Source organism: Schistocerca nitens, chromosome 8 (assembly GCF_023898315.1).
Source record: "Schistocerca nitens isolate TAMUIC-IGC-003100 chromosome 8, iqSchNite1.1, whole genome shotgun sequence".
Classification (NCBI taxonomy): Eukaryota; Metazoa; Arthropoda; class Insecta; order Orthoptera; family Acrididae; genus Schistocerca; species Schistocerca nitens.
In genome coordinates, this window is record NC_064621.1 from 351,628,753 (window position 1) to 351,651,932 (window position 23,180).

Here is a 23,180-nt window from a genome sequence, read left to right on the forward strand (position 1 = left end):
TAAAATAATAAAAGTATCTAATTTTATGTATGAAGTTGTCCTGTACACACTACAGTCCCTCCCTGGAAGTTTCTTGCAATCCCAAATTTTCCTTTGCCTCTCCTTTTCATGGCTTTTACGAAAATATTAATAATTACAATATACTGAATGTTATTTCTATTTATTAGCAGTGTAATTAACAACAACAACAAAAATTCCATTAGGGACTCGGCCCCCATGACTGCTGGATTGCCGTTCTGTGCTTCTTTCATTGCGCCCCGCCCACTGGTGCCTGAAAATTACGCTGACATAAATGGCTTGTGCCTCAACTGACCCAAGCCTAAAATGCTATTTTTTCCTAACCAATTGGCCATCTGGAGCTCCTGTTTCTCTTACTTCCATTTTTGGCCAAGCCTTGCATACACCATAAATGGGAACGAAATTGGTGAAGATGAGTAGGTGCGATCTCCCCTTTTGGGATTAATAAATACCCTTTTTTTCTTTTCTCAACTACTAATGTATGGCATATGGTGTTGAATTTGTTATCGGAAAATACAATTTAAATGCAATGAAACACAGATAAAAACAGTTTTGTTGGCAGAGCTAACACGATAAAATTTCACAGTATAACCCTATTACTGTACTTTGCTGATGCTTCTGAACACTGGGGTTGCATTGTAGAAGTACTGCATCTTTTATATGTCACATGCAATGCAACTACAATGCACACCAGGGATCATGAATCAAACGAAACAACCTGCTGACAACTAAATTCATAACACATCATAAAAACACACACAAATAAAGCAAGTATCAATTGCAGACACAGCTTCAATTTTGAGATTTTTTTTTTTTGTTCCATCAAGTAACTGAAAATCAACATTAAAATTTTTAACTGCCATGAGAGAAGTCAAAATGATCATAATATAGCAAAGACAGCATAACAAAGCTTAAAACCACCCAATTTCTTCAAAGCCAGTTCTCTTAGACAGCCTGTCAAACTGAAACAAAATGTTAAGACAATGGAAATTCTAGCGCAGAAGTAACAAACAAGAAATGAGAAAAGTCAACCACTCACCTGAAAATGAATGATGTCTGGCGCATTCATGTGAACCCCCCTCCCGGTGTGTGTGTGTGTGTGTGTGTGTGTGTGTGTGTGTGTGTGTGTGTGTGGAGAATCTGATACATAAACTCAAACTATACAAAATGATTGCACAAATCTATAACACCTAGTGAGTGGACTAACGAGACAGTAGGTAGTGAGCATTTAATGGAATCGGAAACACAATCATTTTACTCACATTTGAATCCATGTGATCTCATAGTGTGCAGCAATTGTTGAATGTAAACAATGGAAAAAAGAACAGCAATTGATCGAAATGTTTTATTAATGCAGATCTAGATTTCAACTATTACACAGACATCTTCAGTGCATATAACAACAGGTAACATTAGGGCTGAGTGTCACTCAGTAAACAAGAATAGTGGTGTAGAGTTTATCGGAGTCTAAGATCAACTCCTGTAAGAGCTACACCACCAATATTGTTTATGACGTGACACTCTGGGACTAATGTCACCTGTTGTTATATGCAATGAAGATGACTATGTAATAGTTGAAATCTAGATCTGCTGTTATTAAATAACAGATTTCACAATCAGTTGCTGTTCTTTTCTCCACTGACAAAATTATTTGTCAATGTTTGATAATGGACATATTTACATGATGTAGAGGCTGATTGGAATATAAGTGTTGATGAGAAGCTTTGCAAAGGCAATGGCACTTTTGCATCAAATACTCGAAACCAATCATTTATGTGGTAGGTTTGAGGCTCTGATGTAGCCTTAGCAGTAGCTGTCAGTTTCATTTTCTTGTAGGACACGAAAAAAAGGGAGGTTGGAGCATATTGTCTTTCCAACATCAGCAAAGTGTCTTTCCAATATTAATATCTTTCAAGATATTTTTATCTCAGAGAAGGGTGGAGCAAGGAAACAGTTGCCTCGGGTAATTTAGGAAACACTGGAAAACCTTAAATCAGGATGGGTATCTTATCCACTACACTACCTTGCTTGACTTTCTTGTGTTGATTTTTGCATGCATCATAATGATGATGGAGAAAACCGGCATTATAATGCATGTAAATCACTAAATAAACTGAGAGACATTTTGTCGAGCAATGTTATTACTGAAATACTAGAAGCATTTCCTAAAGAGTTGCAGTTTTCTGAAGATGAGCTTTAAAATACAAATCGCTATGTTTAACAACTGCTTTTATACAACACTAGCCACAATAATTCAGCATGATATTGTGCAAGATAAAAGATCATAGTTTTACTACAATTACAACTACACACCAGAACTGTGTTGTCAGATGGTCTGCAGCTTGCATAAGTCAAACTCTCATCAAGAAGACTGCCTGCAGTGTTGCACAGGGCCAATGCATGTTGGGCTGAAGAGCGTGCCCGTCTTCCCGGACTCCTGCTACTGCAGTGTACTAATGCAGCACGTCGAGCACGGAAAGCGGCTAACATAGCTCGTGGCAAAGGGTCAGCTAAGCTTTCCAGAATCTCGGGCATTGCCTCAACGCGGGCGTAGAGCCTTTCTGCCTGAGTTTCCTCACCCAACATCCAATAAGCAACTACACCAATAACACCTGACCACCAGTGAGCAACTTCATCTTCACTACCTGCAAACAAAAACAAAAAAAACTGCTACATTTATCATACACAATATAGAATAAATAACCTGAACTCAGCTGTAAGAGAGCCAGAGACATTTAATCCTATGCTAGTATTATACAGCTACTGTGGGATACGTACTCCAAGTGTACCAGAGCACACAGAGCGCTTACAAGGCAGGTATCTCTGGAGCTGGCCCTAGCTTGGAACTCCCAAATTAAATAAATTCATATCCAGATAGGCATAGCTTAACTTCTTGAAGTGGTCATAATTTAACATTTCATAGGGAGCATATGTAACTTATGGAATGTCCTAGATGTCACGAATCAGGGACAGAGGTGGTGTGTGTGTGTGTGTGTGTGTGTGTGTGTGTGTGTGTGTGTGTGTGTGTCTCTTTTGTGCCTAAACAAATCAGGTAAGACAAGCCATAGGTGAAAACATATTAGAGATGCATCTGTGAGAAGGTCAGACTAACATATGGCTTCTTAAAAGGGTCAGCAACACTTTCAGTTGTTACAGAGGTGGAAGTTTTTATGACCGACTGATATGGCCTTGTAACAGTAGAGCGCTGGTAAAGATTACTGATAAGGCTACAACCAAGCATAACACATGTCAGGTGAAATACGAGGAAGATTGGTAGGATAATGAATGTCCAGCAGCAATTTCAGAAAGCAGAGAAGTACTAAGAGCATATAAAAATGCAGCATGAAGCAAAATTTCATTCAGCTTAAGGATGCCCAGCACAACTGAAAATAAAGCTTAAATAAAAGAGGCAAGGGGCTGGATAGCTTAACAACTTAAATCAGCACAACCCAGTTGTGAAATTATGGCAACGAATTTGAAGATATTGCAGTCCTCAACACTGCCAAACCATCTAGTTATGAAGTATACCATCTAGGTTAACCTCGCAAACAGCAGAAAAGGTGACTGAAACCAACCAAGTCAAAGATTATCATCACAAAACTGCGCAATTTTTTACAGTAACTCAAGATACATCTACTACCAACAATTAATTTCTAGTCCTCAAGAGGCAAACACAGGCTGTTAAAAATGTTAAACAACATGTGGAAGGACAAAATTAAGAATCTGGAACTAAAACCAAAACCGATATCCCAATTTTAAAGAAAAAAGAAAGAAGCAACATGGAAATATTTCTACAGACAAATATCACTGTCAAATTGCGTCATAAAATTCTGGAATGCGTGGTTAAAAGGTATCTTGAGTAGCACGTCGCAGATTTAAAAAGAAATTTTTGGAGAAAAGTGAACATGCTGGATGAATATCATCATGAGCTCTGAGGGCAGGCAAGTATTAAGTGAAGAAGAGAAGACTGGAATGTAGAAGGAACACAGGGGCTATACGAGGGAAAGAAACTAGATGACCATACAAGGGAAATACAAGTGGATGAATGTGAGATGGTGGATGCGATACAGCAAAAAGAATTTGCCAAAGCACTAAAAGATCTAGGGCATAACAAGGCACCTATGGTAAATGACATTTCTTCCTAATTATGAATACCCTTCGGAGAACAATCCACATTATATGCAAGCTATAAATGGGTAAAATACTCCCAGACCACAAGAAGAATGTAATAAATCCAGTTCCCAAGAAAGCAGGTACTTACAACTGTATGACTGAACCATCAGTTCACTGTTGCAAATACCAACACAAATTATCTGCTGAAGAAGAGACTGATTGGTAGAAGAACACTTAATGTTCCAAAATTTTCAAGCTAAAATTGTTTTTAATGAAAATATTACACATTACATTCAAATAGTTACTGCAGTCTAAAATTCAAAAGATAATTGATTCTTGTCACTACATTTGCAACACAGTACGTATAAATCATATTTTTTTAGGAACTGAAAAATCACAGAATAGTATTTATTACTTACTTGTGACATGAAATGCAGATGCGTGCTGATGCTTGGAAGCAGTAGCAGCAACAGCATTTTCCATAAGTAGCTGGACGTAAGTGAGAACATCTGCTGTCTGGGTACGCCGATATGGTTCTGAAATCTCTGACATCTGAGATGTAGTTCCAATTAATGGAGTGTTTCCTGCACCTGGTGCAGCCAAAGTTTGTAACGCACACAGAAGAAGGTGATCACGGTAAGCACGTGCCACACATGCTACTGGATCAGCACGCGAGCCCAGCTGGCTAAAAGGTGATGGTGCTGCAGCAGCGGGTCCATAGATCCATCGACCAGATACAACAAAGCGATGTCCATATGACGTAAACAACCACTGAAGTCTTGCAGGAACTTGGCTACGGCATACATTACGTGCCAAACCAAGATAATACCTATATGGAAGACCAGATGTGCCTATTAGCTAGTTAAATATAGAAACTTATGGTTCAAAAAATTAGACTGTCACACATGAGATTCACTAATTTTTTGTTTTAAATGTCTTAACAATGCTGACTTACAATATCACTGTTTCCACATATAACAAAAGCAAGTACACAAAAACATGTAATGAATGAAATCATTAGTAACAGAGAACTTGCAAGAGTTAAAAATGGAAAAAGGGTAGGAGGAGAAGATAACAGGGGTTTAAGTGTCTATCGACAATGACATCACTGAGACAGAGTACAATGTCCAATAGGCAAGGAGTGGGAAGAAAATATGTTGTGTAATTTTCCAAGGATCCATCTGGGCATTTGCTTTAATCAACTTACAGAAATCGTAAAAACCTAAATTAAGATGGCAATACGGAAGTTTAAACTATGCTCCTTTCAAATGAGACCCCAGTACGCTTACCACCAGGCCACCTTGCTTAGTGATTAACAGTAGAAAAGTAGGGTTGAGGATATGTCATGCTTTTGTTGGAGGAACCATACTGTCAAACATTCTCCATGTTATTTAAGGAAATGACAGAAAACTTAAAACAGGGCTGACAAATCAAAATATGAACATGGCGAAATACAAGTCTAGTGTCTTACATTAAACTACCAAAATAGAAGATCCAAGAGAGGATCTTTATATGCTTTAAATATTTGAAAATGCACATACTTCACTTGTGATACATACCACGCCACTTTCTCCTTACTCTGTTACAGTCATCAACAATAAACGAACTTTTTTTGTAACTTTTAACCACTAACAAGGATGTATCTCACCTGTTCAGTATCTGCATGAAAGAGGGACATGATTCTTTTATACGAAGTGCAGCTGCAACATATACATCTGCCATTTGCTCCACAGTTAACAGATGGGCAGCTGCTTCAGACATATTGACAGCACTCAGTGCCAACATAATGCCTGTCCAATGACCATCTGCAGATCCTCCCACAAGATGTAACTGGTTCAGTCGATGATACACTTGTGACAGGTCACGAGCAGAATTAATGGCCTCCCGTCGTGTTGAGCTAGTATAAAAAATGAAAATGTCAACATAACAAATATATCATGCAAGTAAAATGTACATGCAGTTCCACAATAAATATAAAATAAAGAAAAGAAGTTTCATAATTTCATAACAGAGGGGTAGTTCGAAATATAAACTATCAGAAGCATCTCAAGTGCAAATCATTTGAAACTTGGCTACTAACTTAACATACAGTATCAGATCACAGTAATCTGATTTAATTTTTGTAAATCACTTGTCCCACAATTGCAATTCTTATTAAATTGAATTACATGTGAAATCAAACAAATATCTTCTTCTGCAGATGGAGAATACATTTTGCAATGGAAGTAAAATACTATATGGTGACAGACTTCTACTGTTGTTTGGTCATGTTATCATTAACAGTGATTGGGAATCAGGGTTGCCACAAGTATCCCCAAGTGAAATTCCCTGATATTTCCTGATTTCCAGACAAGTTTTAGCATTTTTCCCAGACAAGTTTTGAGATCTCAAGGGTAAGCACAGACATAAGCTGAGAATCCATTCTTGCAGCTATGGTACAGAAAAACAATAGTGCCAAATGAGAAAATATCTAAATAAAACTTGCAAGCAGACAGCATTTCCTAATGTGAGCAAAAATCTTTAGTACTAACAGCAACATCTTTTGTAATGAACTGTTTTTAGATGGAGAAAGCAAGCCAAATGGTGTATATGTTTCATTAAGATCACTGATATTATTTTATTTCAATAAAATGAAACAAATTTGTTGGCAAAAATACGCATTTCTTTGGAGTCACAAGACAGATTTAAAATATGTTACTGATTTCAGAAAAAACATCAGAAAAAAAGGCCTCCTGAAAGAAGTGTATAAGCCAGTGAAGAGTTGTTTTACACAACAATATAGGTGACCACCAATAAAATGTTAGTTGTTCTATGTTCCTTATTGTCAGTTATCACCCAATGTGCAACGTCTATTACTTTACAGATATTATCTGATTTTTCTTTCAGAAATGTTTAAGTACATAGCTTACAAACTGCCAGTGACTGCCAGAATTTTCTCCTTCCTATCGTCCATATTTTGTAATATATAAACTACTTTTAAAGTGCCAAAATGTACTATAACAGATAAAACATATATATAACGCAACACCTTACAACATACTTGCGGTGAGACAGTTGCAATTTCTGAAATCCATCGCCCATGGCCTCTGACCTGCTGAGGAGCACTGCAGTCCTAGGTCCATGGTGCATTATGCCACACAAAAACAGTGCCGGCCTGCAGCCAGGTCGGTGAGACTAGATCTGATGGGCAGGATCTGCACGTTAGTGGGAAACGATGGGCTTCAGATCAGCAGGCCCAATCCGTTAGAGATAGACGCAGAAATGGCCTGCGCTTTTGGCCTGTTATGGAAATCCACTAGCATGGCCAGCTATTCAGGAGTCACAGATAGCATGTTGATGAAATGGGACCGCAGTGATCAATCCATGCAACAGATAACTTGTGCAAGTACTGTGAGAATCAATAATAATGAGGATATGTAGCAACTCACCATAAAGATGATTGCTAAGCTGCATTTTTTTTTTTTTTTTTTACAGGCAAGCAGAAAAGACAATCGCACTCTCACAACTAAACTTTTGGCCATAGCCTTTGTCAAAAAACGAGTGCACGCACACACACTTTGACGCAATCACTTGACTCGTGGACACGTGAATGCCGTCCCCAGCCACTGTGTCTACAGTCTCTGAGAATCAGATCCAAACAAACCAGTCCTCATGCCTCCCTGCCTGTCGGCAGCTGTTAGGCTAGTGGCGACAAGTAGTGGCAGCACTGACTGCAAGCTGAGGTGAGTGGTAGGAAGGGGAGAAGCAGTAGCAATGAGGGAGTACGGAAGTGGCACATGTGCTCAGCTGCACCCAACCAGTGATAATGCATGACATCTCAGTAAACAAACCATTTCATCTACTGAGTGCTTTCCAGTTGTCACAACTACTGACAGCGTTGGGAGAACCAGTCATGACAATTCCACCTGGCGTGCAAGACTTATGACACGTGTGAAACACCCTCAGATTTCAGGAGGAAAGTTATAATTCCAATTTAGTGTTAACTGTTTATTATGTTGGCCAAATAATGATTTGACATTATCAGCACATATCATATAAAATAATATGCTTAAATACAATCTGAGTATATATTGTTGGACATGGGTCGTACTGATCATCAGTGCTACAAGTCCCGAGCAATCTTAAACTGGTCCTGATAGGGATGCATACTTCTTGGTGTTGGACAAATGATGGAGTGGTAGTACAGTTATTCACATGTATCTTAACAGATACTGGATGCACAACTGCGCCAACAAGGGATACCACAACTGTAGATACTGGGATCATTCTTCCTGCAAGTTTCAGAGTTCCATAAGTGGATGGGACTGCCCATTATCATGAGCTCCTGTGTTAGGAGAGTGATGGAATCAGCCAGTGAATTTACAGCTGTGTCGACAAGGAAGTCCATGTAGAGAAGTATGGTTCCTGGCAGTCATGTCCAGGATGTGTAGGTGGCACTGCTGGCAGATCAAAAATGGCTCTGAGCACTATGGGACTTAACTTCTGAGGTCATAAGTCCCCTAGAACTTAGAACTACTTAAACCTTACTAACCTAAGGACATCACATACATCCATGCCCGACGCAGGATTCGAACCTGCGACCGTGGCGACTGCTGGCAGATCAATGGTGCTAATTGTGTGGGCATAGGGGCCACCTTTCATCGGCTGGTTTGAGTGATATTCACTGCCATCGTGATATACAGATGAATTAAAATAATGTCTTGGTTTTGCATAATGTATTGTTTTGCACAGAACATGATCGACATGCTGTAGCTTTCCAAGTGGATAATAATATTTTCTACAGTCTCATTTCATAGCATAATGGCAACTGTTCTTCAGCCTCCTCTCCTCCAGATGTTATTTACCCTTATCCTGTCCAATGCAGTTACTCAAATCATGTAAATGACATGTCCACTTCACTTCCACGTTCTCTAACTTCCTCACTTCCTATAATGTTTCCACACTCCAAATTAACATGGACGTAATCTTTTTTTTTCCTTTCTGGTAATACACTCTGAAGTAGTTACCATTTGCAGACAGGAATATGGAACTATTTTACCTAATCTGGGACTCTTCCTCCTTACTTTTGTTTCTCATTAGAAAACAATAAGATGTTAAAATTTATCCTCATTGTTTAGGACCACCAAACACTGTGGATAATTTTCACAGTCCCAATATTTAAACATTCTAATTGACACAAAGAATCTTGTGAATAATACTGTGGCTATGTAGCAATATAAGTGACATTGACAGAAAGACAGCAATATTACCCACGGAGTCAATTTTAATGTTCCTGGGCCAGGTGAATATCTTTAGTGCCCATCATTTCTCAAGACGCAAGATGAAAACTCCAATTTTATGTTACATTAAATTGCAGAGACATATTAACCTTGTAATGAAATCTGATCTGATGACTATGTTATGAGAAATGAAAATCTGCAGTGAAAATCAACAGTGGCTGTCTACATACAGCAAACTCCATTATTACATTTTTCAGCAGACTGACCCAAGAAGCGTAAAATACAAGAAAGCATATGAAATGCAACAAGCAAAAATGAATAAATTATTCTAACTGTTATTTTCTTTATATTGTTCAAAATATAAAACAAAAACAATTTAAATTTTGTCTAAGAGAGAGAGAGAGAGAGAGAGAGAGAGAGAGAGAGAGAGAAGAAGAAGAAGAAGAAGAAAGAAGAAAAAAAAATTTTGGCGACAATTATTTTTGTTTCTTTCTAACTGCAATTAGCTCTTTCTAACTGCAATTAGCTCTCCAAAATATACAAAGCACCAATCACAAAAGCAGTAGCCAATTGATGACACACACAAATTCGCACGCTCATTTCCCTCTTCATTCTGATCATATCTAATAGTGTACACAAAACACAGAAGCAAGTCTTTCGTGAAACCACATTAAAGAGACTTGTTACTGATAATCATTATAAAATTATGGTACATGAACCTGTAACACAATGTTGGTTAATACACTGAAGTTGGTGGTCTTCGTAAACAGAGAACAATAGGCACGAAATCTACAACCGTTTGGTAAAAAGATCACTCGGTTCTGGGACATCCTGGGGGAGACAGAGGTCAGAAATTGTTGTCATGTTATGGAGCATCCTGAAGAGGAATGTTTATGTCTGACCATCGTAAGACTGTGCATCTAGTACTGATTAGCATATTTCATGCAGGAGTAACAACAATTCTTGAAAGCCCATTATAGAGACAGCCTTCTTGAAAAGCAGTGTTCATTCAAACATGTGAAATTAAACTGAAACAGCTGGAAGATATAAGGGGAAGTTCCCGGCTATATATATCCATAGTACCTGATTTGTTTACTGTGGTCCTTGTGTAATAGATAATTATCTGGGCAATCTGATGGATGGCTGGGGAGGGAAGATGATAAGTGACTAATAATATAACTTGATTTTGAGAAATGAAGAAACCACAGAACAGTTGCTTAATCCACAATCTTACTGTGTACATGACTGATTTTGGAACAAGAATTCCATCATTTGGGTAAAAATATAAAATCTGTGTCAAAAGGGCAAAGGGACAAAAAAACCTTTGGTTCCATGACAACACCCTGGGGTGAGGATGACCTCAGATGATTAAGTGATTTTATTTTTTAATACCAGATGATTGAACATTGGTATTCTGAAACCAGTCCTGTGCATAAGAAAATATTGTGGATTAACCAATTGTTCTGCGGTTTCTTCATTTTTCAAACTGGACTTGTACAGTTGCAGCTACCCCATAAGGAGTACAGTTTGTAATATCACTTGAAAAACACTAAAAATTACAGACAATGAAACTCCCCTGTAATGTTTATATTGGGATGGAGATGCATCAGACAAACATAACTGATGACAAAACCAATTAATCACAGTTTCTGTAATGAACAAATATGGCACAGTGAAGGTAACAACCAAGGTTCTGAGAGGGTATTTCATTCAAAAGTGAAAAATATAAATGCAGGGAGAATAAATGTCTTTAATGTGTAAGAAGGAAATATTACTATCAATGTTAAAATTGAGTTTACTGTTACATGGATTATGTCTATTAGCCTATGAGCAGAAAGGGTTGACCTGTGTTCATAGCTTTACCATATTTTTGGAACACATTTTCAGTCACAATATCTCTTTAATTTCTGGATTAATGGTCTTACCTATCAGCAAAAAAGCCACCAGCATGTTTTGCTAACCAGCGGCCAACCCAGAGTCGGTGCAGCAGTTGTCTTAAAATCTGCCATGCTGTTGATGACAATAACTCGAGCTTTGAGGCAGGAAGTGGTTGACCAAACGCAACAAGGCAACGGCGAAGTTCCTGTGTAGCTGCAGGTAACTCACCCTAGAAAATTGATGGCATTACCACAAAATATAAATAGCTAAGATCTCAGGTATGTAATGTATTACGTGTATCTTAACACACTTCGAATTTTATTTGCAATAATTATTTTTAAAAAACTATTTTCATAAAGTAATAGAAAGGGGGGGGGGGAAATCTGTTTCCAAATTTCTTAGTTATAATTTACATGTTATAATAAGTTATAATTTACCTGTTCTGAGGCATCAAGGAATCACCAATTTAGTACTGGAGAGCAGCATGGAGGGTAAAAATCGTAGAGGGAGACAAAGAGATGAATACACTAAGCAGTAGGTACTGGGAGATGAAGAAGCTTGCACAAGATAGAGTAGTACGGAGAGCTGCACCAAACCAGTCTCTGCTCTGAAGACCACGACAACAAACAACAACAATTTACATTACTGAAGAGAAAAATGAACAACATATTATTTACACAGATGATAAATTCTGTTACATGAGTAAAACGAAAAAGAATAGACACGACATTCAACATCAAGGTACACAACATAATGAGACAGGCAGCAGGAAACACCTAAAACAATCAAAAGAATTACAATCTGGCAGATGAATCTTTGGTAATGACAGCTCAGTACCATTCCTTTGCTGCCTAATGATAGCAGCAAGCCAAGCAACGATGAATAACTCATCAGCAGGTAGAATGATCCACATTGCTCCACTGTAAAACAAATGCTGACAGCTGTGAAGCACAGCAGTGAGTTTCTTACAATTGACAATTATTGGTGTTTCACAACTTGAAAATTAGATTGTTGTTTACTTCATTTTTGGTGTTTATTCACTTTTATTTCATTTCAAAGCACATTCAGTCCAACAAACATTGTAAGCCCAACATGTGAAATGAAATGGAAGAAGAAAATCAATCTGTACAGCCAGGCCACTGAATTAATGTGCTCAGTGAGGAAGTAATTTGAGAAAGCAAAGAAAAAAAGTTCAGAGTTTATTACCTGTTGCTTAGGGTTTAAAGAGATCAGAAACAGCTTTAAATATAAACAAAAACACTGCTGTAACATTAGGGTACAAAAGGTACAATATGGGTTGTGATGAGAGTGTTACTACAAAGTTACGTAAAAAAGCAATCGAGGAAGAGGCAAGTGACAGCTTTGGACAATTTTCAGACAGACGCCATTCATTGTCATCTATGACTACTACAAGGAAAGAGTTATCAAACACGACTGAAACTACTCCTGTAGCTTCAGAAAGACATCCTTTATAAAAGCAGCAAATTTTCATTGTATACAGTGCTGAGAGACAAACTTTAACTACTTAGTTACTAATGGACACAAAACATTAATGGAAATGACAAATGCTGTTGCATGGTGATGCAGATTTCTGCAGAGGATTATGGGTGTGCCATCTGATAATAATATCCGAGTACATGAAACTTGGGCTAACACCAGTCACTTAAACAGAGGTTGGAGTGATAGAACACCCAAAAGGACAATTGCAATGCCTGTTGGAGAACGAGACCAATACATAGAACAGTTTCGTGTCAAACTGCCTTTCATTCAAAAAAGTCACTTGATTAATGCAAAGGAATGAATAAAAAGGTAGGTGATTAAAGTGATAGGATGAATAGTGTAGTCTCTCTCAAATGGTTCATAACATCACTATGAAAAATATCATATAGGCAGCAGTCACTATCATGGATAATGCACCAGAGAATATTTGAAGAAATCTGAATTGTTCAAGATTGTGACACGAAATAAACGACAATTTCCACAGTATATCATCAATGAAACTGCTGAAAGACGTGCATGAAATATTTCAGATACCTACATATCATTATCTTTCCAATGTTATTGAAGAAATGTGGGTATAAATAAAAAATAACAATGAAAAGTTCACCCTCTCTGAAGTTGAAATTCTCTCCTTGTGAAAGCTGTGAGTCAAGCAACAAGTGAGACCTGGAAGAAAACAGTGAACAGCATTGTTAAGCGTAACCAAACGGGCAGCAAAAAACAGTGGCGTCACTGAAAATTAATTGTAAAGCTGAGGAACGAAATGACCATATGTTGGGACCAGAAAATGTAGCATCTATTTTTCGCAAAATTCACATCAATTTTCTTTGTAAATGATTAGATGCACAAATTTAAAAGGTTGTCATGATGTCTCAGTGAAGACAAACAAATTATTAGTTATCTGAAACTGACTGTTAAAAAAAGTGCTGATTGCGAACTTTTTGACTGGAATGTTTGCTTTTGAAAAACTTCCAACACCTTTTTCTTCCAAAATGGTCTTTGTTTTCTTCGTTTGGCTGCATTCAAGCTTTCAAAAATTATTGTTCTGTTGAAAAGCAGCAGCATTTTCCCATGAGTTAAGTGAATGTGTCTCCGATAAAAGGTGTTTTTTAACATTATTTGTCTTTTCCTGCTGAATTTGAAGATCAAAGAATCTGCGCACTACTAATTTCAAGATTTTGTGGACATTTCTAGCCCTATGATCCATACTTGACAACGCTACAGATAGAACTGACAAGACACTTAGCATGGAAGTAGAACCAAATGTACAGCAACTCGATTTTAATGTTAAGGGAAGAATTTCATCACCATAAAAAAACATTACAGATTTTGTTTCCCAATTGCTATAGCGCAGAGGGCAGGCACTATAGACTATATTCACATATGGCTGTGAGTGTAAAACGACTAGAATTTTGACTGCCAGAGGCAAAGGAGCAGTGCAGGGAAACAAACCGTGCCTCCATTTCACTGGGCAGCAGTCTACAGCAGAACTGACACACTGTCACAGGGATCACAATCTCTTCTGATGTTGTAAAGATCATTATCGAAATCCACGATGGACCAGGATTAATTGCTACATTTATTTAAAAAAAAAAAAGAGCAACGCACAACACAAAGCATTCGGGGATGGCTACCATGAGACTGCATGTTGAAGTTAGCAGAGTATCGTTAACGATGTAGTTCAGGCCCGACCTCTAGCAGTGTTCAACTACAGTTAAAAACATCCACCAACAAATTTGCCACATCAGAACTGTCCGCATTATACTATCTTTTGAGGTTTAGTGAACAAACAAACAAACATATGTTTCTTTCTTATAAAATGCTAGGTTCCATTGCTGAGTACTACATTGCATTATGCAATGTGTATCTTAAACAGACCATTCAACCATCCACATTGGCATGACACCGGATCATTGAGAGCATTGATACATCACTGTCTTCGTACACTACATTTTCCAAGTAAGTTCTTGTGCACATTATCTTTCCAAATTGGGCTTTGCCAAATGGTGTACAATGCCAGTAAATGCTTACATTTTCAGTATTGTGTACGCAGAAAATAAAGCTGTTTCAAACTATATCTGATACATGGCTATCTGGATTCCATTCATTATGAAACAGAGACTATTAAGTGATTCGTGGTTTCACATTTTGAGGCAGAATTCGCATCTACTTAGGATTTATCACAAAATGCGAATTATTCCGGTCCTTAAGCATATGGCATAATTGGCTGGGAGAGCTCATCTGGGGGTTGTTTGGCCATCAGGTACAAGTCTTCCTATTTTACATGACTTCGGTGACTTTTACAACAATGAGGACGAGATGAAATGATGAGGACAAAACAAACGCCCAGTCCCTGAGCGAAGAAAATTTCCCAGCCAGTTGGGAATCAAACCTGGTTCCCTTCTATCTAGAGGCAGTGACACTAATCACTAGACCACAAATTGCAGACATACAGCTGGAGAGAGCAGTGACAGCTCACGCAGTGCAGAAGGAAATAATTCTGAATCAGATTCTGTGAGCAACATTACTAGTGCCATAACTGGCAGACAGTCAGGAACTTAAGAGGAAAGCAAGCCATTGGTCAATCACAACACATCATAACTGTCAGTGTACTGTACTGATAAGATTGTTCTGGTATAACGTTATGTTAGGAAGGAAGACAAAAGGGAGAGACATACTCTAGGAAGAATATCACGTACCACTGAAAGACATTACACTGAAGGAAGACTACATTCTCTCAGAATTATTGAGATTTTTATGTGACACAGTTATTCCATCTGGTACACAAGGTACACAAGATAGCCGACATATCCTCAGACTTTCGAGAAGAATGTAATAACACTTCCAGAGAAGGCAGATGGTGACAGCAATGGATATTACTGAACCATCAGTTTACAATTTTTTAAAAATTGACAAGTTATTTACTGAAGGGAGTGAGATAGGGTTGCAGTCTATTCTCAATGTTTTCAATACGTACAAAGAGTAACCATCAAAGGAAACTGAAGTTCAGGGTGAAGGAAATTAAGCTTTGATGTCTGCCAGTGATACTGTAATTCTGGCATAGATGGCAAAGAACTTGAAAGATCAGCTGAATAAGTGTATACTGTCCACAAAAGAGGTTGCAAGATGAAAATCAACGAAAGTAAAACAAGGGTTATGGACTGTAGTCAAATTAAATCAAGTGATGCTGAAGGAATTAGAATAGAAAACGTGACACTAAAAGAAGTACATCAGTTTTCTTATTTGGGGAGTGACGTAACAGATGTGACAAAGTAGAGACAATGTAAAATGAAGATTGGCAATATGAAGAAATGAGTTTCTGAAAAATAGAACTCTGTTTAAGTGTAAAGAATTTTTCTGAAGGTGTATGTATAGAGTGTAGCCTTGTATGGAATTGAAATGTGAATAATTCAGACAAAAAGCCAATACAAGCCTTTGAAACGAGGTGCTACAGAAGAATGCTAGAGGTTATATGGGTAAACTGCATAACTAATGAAGAGTTACTGAATGGAAGTGAGGAGATTATAAGTTTATGGAATAACTTGATTAAGGGAGGGGCTAAGTTCTCAGTACACATCCTGGGGCATCATGGAATTGGGCAATTTGATAATGGAGGGAACACAAGGAGGTAAAGATATTCAAAAACTCTAATTACAAGTACAACTAAACTGAGAGTATTTTATCCCTTGTGCAAACTGTCACGACATACGGATCAGAAACATGGACAATGACAAAAGCAGACAGTAACAGCCTAAAGGTATTTGAAAGGAAAAATCTTACAAAAAATCTATAGGCCTGAGAGAGAGGCAAAAGGTTGGAGAGTGAGATACAACCATGAAATACAAGAACTTTTACAAGGGAAAGATATAGTGAAGAATACGTTGGTTCGGACATAAAGAGAGGATGATGGAAGACAGGATGCCCAAACGAATAATGAATGCCAGACTGTATTCCACCAGAAGGAAGGGCAGACTAAGAGCTAGATGGATGGACAACGTGCTGGCCGACCTAGCTAAGATGGGGATCTGTGGATGGAAGAAAAAAGCTGAGAACAGAGAGATTTGGAGGAAGATTACTGAGGAGGCCAAGGCCCACCAAGGGTCTAACTAACTTTAACCTGGGAGTCCATATGAGATTTTGACTCTGGTTTTTATGCCCTGAAGTGTTATACCTTTGTACACAATGTGACCCACAAATAAGCAAAGGCTGCCTGACTGTAATTACTAAAGTTTCAGACTGGCAATAACTTCTGCAAAGCACAGACAAAGAAAAGTGTGTTTAACCAATGTTAATCAAGAGAAAACTGAAATTAGAATCCACACTGTAGACCCCATACATCTACTGACTGTGTATGTAAATAAATTGTAGCTTATAGTTACAAATTGTGCTGTGCAAATTTTTTCCCTTCTGTGCCCTAGTTACCCAACACCTGAAAAACTGTGAACTTATTTGGTAGCAGAAATTATTTAAATGTCTCTGTCAACCCTAGTACATGTATCTAAATTCCACACCGATATGTATAGCTGAAATTGTTACATAATATAATTGTGATCACTGCTCAAGTTAGGCTACTTCATCCCAGCTTTAAATATAATTAAAAATGGATGGGGTAAGTTTTGAGAAAGTAGTTCTTCAGTGAACACATGTACAGGTATGGAGCACGAGGAAAGATTCATTTAAAAAAAAAAGATCCGGGAGAAGGATAATAAATTCATAAGACCGCTAGTGTAATTAAATAAAATATAATGAAGAATGTTCATGCACAGCATAACTTACTTCATGCTTAAATAAGTGCCTTCACATCCTCACCGGATATGGCAGATAAAAGAAAATTAAATAAATATTACTATTACTTCCTGCAACATGGTCTTACATGTGGAAGTTACATTGGCATGAAACGGCAAAAAAGTATGAAAATAAACTAACTTTTGCAGCCGTATGGAATATCCAGTATAAATTACGTGCATTCCCTCTTCTGTATTAGTACAGATTGCATGCACCTGTCCACATTTCTACTATGGCTGCATAACGTATAAAGAGAACCTTGTTGTCCTCTGCCACATCAAGTCAGAATACACTGATTCTAACTGTGAGACCATCTCTTTCCTTCTATACAGGGTGGTCAGAAACAGTTTTCAAGTGGCCCGCCAAATACAATCAGTGTCAGTTGATCTCATGGCGCAGATGATAGCGCACATGACTGCTGAGCCTTTGGCTCAGGTTCGATCCTTACTACCCTCGCACATCTAATTTTTGTATTGCTCTTTTGTTCGCTTGCAGGAAACCAAACGAAGAACACATCTGGCAAACACTGTCTCTGGCGGGCCGCTCAAATTGGCACACGTAACAATACGGTTGGCTGACTTCAATGCTAATTAACTCTGAAACAACACAATGTACCAAATTTTTTTCATAACAATTATTTCTCAGCAAAACCTGCCATGCAACACCCTTACAAGTTTTTCAAACTGTTTCTGACCACCCTGTGCAGAAGCAGTAGTCAGGTGCGTGATTCTTGATTTGAGGTTGTATGAAACTTCCTGTGAGTGGGTTAAAGCTTTGTATGCTATGAAGTAAACAGTCAAATTTCAATTAGGCATGCCAGTGGCTTCTTACTGATGAATCACATAGCAGACAAAGCCACCAACTTCTAAAAAGTACATGATAAAGATGCACTTACAATGTCACAGATAAGACAGTACAAATACGTAACAATATCAGTCCCTGAGCATAAAATACATGACATAATTCATAATCATACATTAAAATAAACTTTCTACTTACACTCTTGTCTGTATCACTTGCACAAACACTACTCATTCAAATAAGTACATAGACGGTGCGCAACTAAGGTGTTAAATGTGCATCTTTCAGCACTCAACCGAACCGTCTAGCTGCCTTATCCAGGCAGGCACACACTACCCAATTCCCCCAACTAGACTCAACAGGCCGAAACACTTTGCGCGCCACGCATTGTTGCAGCAAGCCGAAGGCATGAGAAATGCTTCATTCGCATTACCAAATACAAAGCCGTCAAAGAAGAAAGGTTATGTAAAGCATCTGAGCATACGCCTACTCCTACAAGAGTGACCTTATGCGAATGTGGTGCACCATGGAAAAGCACGAATAGGTGAACCATCGCAGTATGCTTTCAGCAGATGAGTGGAATAGACATCTTGTTTGCGTCCTGTCTGCAGACTCGTGAGCGCGCATAGTTTGTTTACTTCCTCGAGGCAGCTACTATTCGCGTCCATTGACACTGAGTCATTAAGGCTCATTCCTACAGAAAAGCTACTATCAAGATCAGCTTCCAGCCCGACCACGCAAGACCACGAGCATTTGAAATCTTGACAAAGTTCAAATACCACCATAGCACATTATCGGTATTCTATTATCCATCACAAGTAACACTGTCTACGTCAAGGTGGTCTATGACGAGTTATGTCATGCTGTTGTGAGGTGAGTAATTGTGCAAACACTCTCAAGTTCAAACACTCCGATGGTCATGTCGGGGCAGTTACAGTTGATCATGCAGGCTAGTAGGATTATGCAGACTAAGAGTCTTCGAACTCCCGTTCAAAGTGGCACCGGACGTATTTATCGCAGTTTTCTGACAGTATGGGACGGTAATTAACCACATGGCCGAAAAATGGAACACCTTTGAAACTTACCCGATCCTCAGCGGTGTCCGACAAGTCAAAACTGATTTAAAGAAACACATGGCATCCTACTGAGTCATAGGTGGATGTCGAGCAATCGTAATGTACGATGGACAGCCACGTACTTGTTCTGGTTGCGGCCATGAGGGTCATGTACGCTTGGTGTGTATTCAACATCAAGTTTCACAAATCCCATTAGGTGACACGGCACCACCTCCTACGGTAACGGCCCTCCCCATCAATTATGCAGGGGTGACATGGTCGACCGTCATGGCAGACGAAAGACCGCTTCAAAGACAGGGAGCGTGTTGAAGAAGAAGAAGAAGACTAGGAGGTAAAAATTTTGTAGGGACACAAAAATGTGACTGTATACAGGATGCATGTTGTAGAAACTATGCAGAGGTGAAGATTCCTGCAGAGGATAGAGTAGTGTAGAGAGCTACATTAAACCATACTTCCAACTGAGGATCACAACAAGAATAATATTAACCTGTTGCTTATTGTAGAAAAATTTAGTAATGAATAAATTAACAATTAAAACAAACCACAAATATTCTATAATACAGCAAAAATAGTTTGCATTGCTATTGTGAAGTATAACATTAAGGCATAATAATTACTGAGCAATTCATTGCAATTATTGGAATTTTATAGTAAAATTAATAACTGTAAATATATTTATACATACAACTATGGCCAGAATATTGCCACTTTTCTGTTTTGCCACTAGCAAATATGAGTTGTTGTGACCGTTAATGTCACATTATGCAACAAATCCACATGAATTGTCAATAGCAATTATTTGTCATACGGACTATAAACGTATTAAGTTCAGGAGAAAGGAGCTTTAGTCCCACAAAAAATTTTTCAGAAGGCTGTTATGAACTGTCCATGACACTATGACTTGTGTTAAAATTACTGTTGCAACATTACAGCAAAAATGTGAAGACATGAGCAGCAACCTCAGTGTGAGATGCTACCCACTGTTGCCATACTGCATTGTGAAACATCCGTAAGCAATGTAAGATAAGGTTCGTATGAGCAGTTGCCAGCGGGCTCGTGCGCATGCGCAGAGCTGAATTCGCGTATGAGCAGCGCCTTCCTCCCGCTTCTGGCTACTTGGAGCGTGGCTGTTTGGTGTACGAGCAGTAGCAGCAAGTAGCCAGAAGCTACCCGGAAAAATTTTCCTGGCGCGCCCAAGCTGCCAGATTCGCGCATGCGCAGAGCAAGCTGAGTTATAGTGGGGGGTCCTTCCTCACGTGACCCATGGCCTTGTCTTCGTTTACAGCTTCCACGTCACATGAAAACAAAACAGATTTCTGTGGCCGGGAGCCATCAAGTGAATTAATATACATTCTCATAACCATGAAAGACCAAAATAAGTTAGTAGTTTCAATTTTCTGATTTTATATTATTTCCATGTTATTAGTAATCAACCATTAATGTCTTAATGAAGCTATTTCTGTCTGTTTTATAGAGAAATTTGCTTCAGTTAAATTTTTTTTTCCGCTGAGGCAGCTAGTTTATTTGAAACGAAACCAAGTGTTTCATTCCGCGCTATTGGCTACTTTCAACCACGTTCAATTTAAAATGCACATTTTCATTTTCTGGGACGAATGACGTTATACCATAATAAAGAACCAAATATGAGAATACTGTATTGGACCTCCAAGAAAATTTGTATCACGAGAACCACATGAAAAGCTGAATATCAGGAACTTCCGCGTGCATCTGGACATAGAAATGTGCAATTAGAGCGGAATGAAGCATTTAGTATGGTTTATGGAATTCCGATGCTGCTGGAGTAGTCTCTGATGTCCTGTTCCTTGTATGACACTGTAAGATCTCTTAATGCTATATACGTACGAACATACGTAAACACTGACTTGAAGCTAAGTAGGCAAATTTGGTCAGTGGTTTTGAACTAAATATTTTGTTTCAAATATAATGACAGCTGTAGCAGAATTTTATAGATCTGGCTTCTGTGAAAGTGTTTTCCGATCACAAGGCACTTGTCTCGGACTTCCTCTGGGCCTGAAGTTATTTCTTAATTTGTGTTTACGTCTTAAATTTATAGAATGCCATTCTATGCTAAATTTTAGACTGGCAGCATACCATGTTTTATCGTTTTAACTCCCCACATGGCTTCATATTTATTCCTAGAGTAGAATATAAACTGCCAGTTGTACAGTTTCTTTGCCTCATAGACAACCATGTTAATTTTTTCACATTTTGAAATAGTCATGAAATTTATTGTCCTTCATTCTGGTGTAAGCTACACAAGAAACTCTCTGTTTTTTGTTGCAAGTAATTTGTATTCCATCCTAGTAGCTTTTTGCAGTGATGTGTAGATGTAAACGTGTTGGAAATGCTACATAACAACATTGCAGAGCACGAATTAAAAAAAAAAAAAATCTGTCAAAAATCTTATGGTACTTCGAGCTGTGGAGTCTAATTTTGAAATGACTCAAAAGCCAAGAACTGCTTCCTTATTTGCATCCTTTATCTGTGTGGGATATGATAAAACAATTGCTGTAAGTACAATTCAGTATATCCTCTCAACAACATGCCGCACGGGCAGCACGGCTACACATGGTCACGTGATGCCCCACCAGAAATACGACGAAAAGCGTATGAGCAGAGCAAGCACCAAGCACGGGCTGCCTACGTCATCGTAGCTGCGCATGCGCAGTACAGCCTGTTTTCTGGCGCATTCTGGTAACTGCTCAAACGAACCTATAATAACCTTCCTACTCATACTTCCAACAGGGCTAGGGTTCAGCTTGTGATGCAGTTAAAGAAAAGAAAATTAATTAAACATTTATGCCATTTCTTTACTGGACGAATTAATATAACATTTTTAATATTGATGGTTCATTCCAACCCTTTAAATTTCACTGACTTCACAAAGCCTGCCTGGCAACATCACTGCTTGCTGACTTTGGAGAGCACTGGATAACTTTCGGCAAGTTTGATGAACTTTCTGTGGTGTATTTGTTTCTAAAATTAATCACATCATTTAGGTAGTTATTCGATCATGAATGAAACTCTCTTGAAAAAATGATTCGACTGAGAACACAATACACATTTGCGGCACATGGATACTTACTGATCTCATTAAATGCCATTCAACTAGGTGAGTACTATGTGCACACTGCAACCACATCACCTGATGTAGCAAGTGTAAAATTACAAAAAAAAAAAAAAATAAATAAAAATCATTTTCTGGCACCAAAATTAGGTACATATAAGGCACGCAGTAGGGCATTGCAGAGTAGGAAAAGGTAGTACACTATGTGACACAAAAACAAACAGTGTCTTCCGTCCATAATGTGATATAAAAGACAGACCTGCTGGCCAGTACTTATCTTCAGGACAGGTCATCAGACCCCAGGATTAAGGGCATCCACCTGTAGTAAGGATAAGGGCAGATAAAGACGAAGGGAGACTCAATTTTCTTTTGATACAATTAACCGCCCTTGTCTGTAATTTGCAATTCGTGGTGAGTGAAGAGCATTTATCATTGATTTTCCTCTTGTTCCAGGTATGGTGAGGCTACGGGTGTTGGACAAAAATATGGAAATACCTCAACAAATACATGCTTGCCAATCCTACACAATGCACTGCTATATATGACCACCAATGGCACCTATGCAATGTCCTCAGCATCTTGTAAGTGTGAGACATGGTCGAACAGTGTTCTGCAGTTGTAAATTCCCTGTATCGGAGCTAAGTGAATTCAAAAATGGCCAAAATGTTTGGTGTTCAAGATACCACATGTCGAAGATTTTAC

At 38.4% G+C, this 23,180-nt stretch overlaps 1 protein-coding gene across 2 annotated transcripts in view; it reads right to left on the reverse strand.

The window, feature by feature from the left end:
• The window catches only part of LOC126198842 (sterol regulatory element-binding protein 1), a 93,153-nt gene that overhangs the window by 45,931 nt on the left and 24,042 nt on the right, over positions 1-23,180 (reverse strand). For both annotated transcript variants that reach the window (XM_049935424.1, XM_049935425.1), the window contains exons 9-12: positions 11,276-11,457; positions 5,780-6,028; positions 4,551-4,960; positions 2,332-2,663 (exon numbers count right to left, since the gene is read on the reverse strand). In XM_049935424.1, coding sequence (XP_049791381.1) covers positions 2,332-2,663; positions 4,551-4,960; positions 5,780-6,028; positions 11,276-11,457 — 1,173 coding nt within the window. The remainder of the gene's footprint in view (positions 1-2,331; positions 2,664-4,550; positions 4,961-5,779; positions 6,029-11,275; positions 11,458-23,180) is intronic.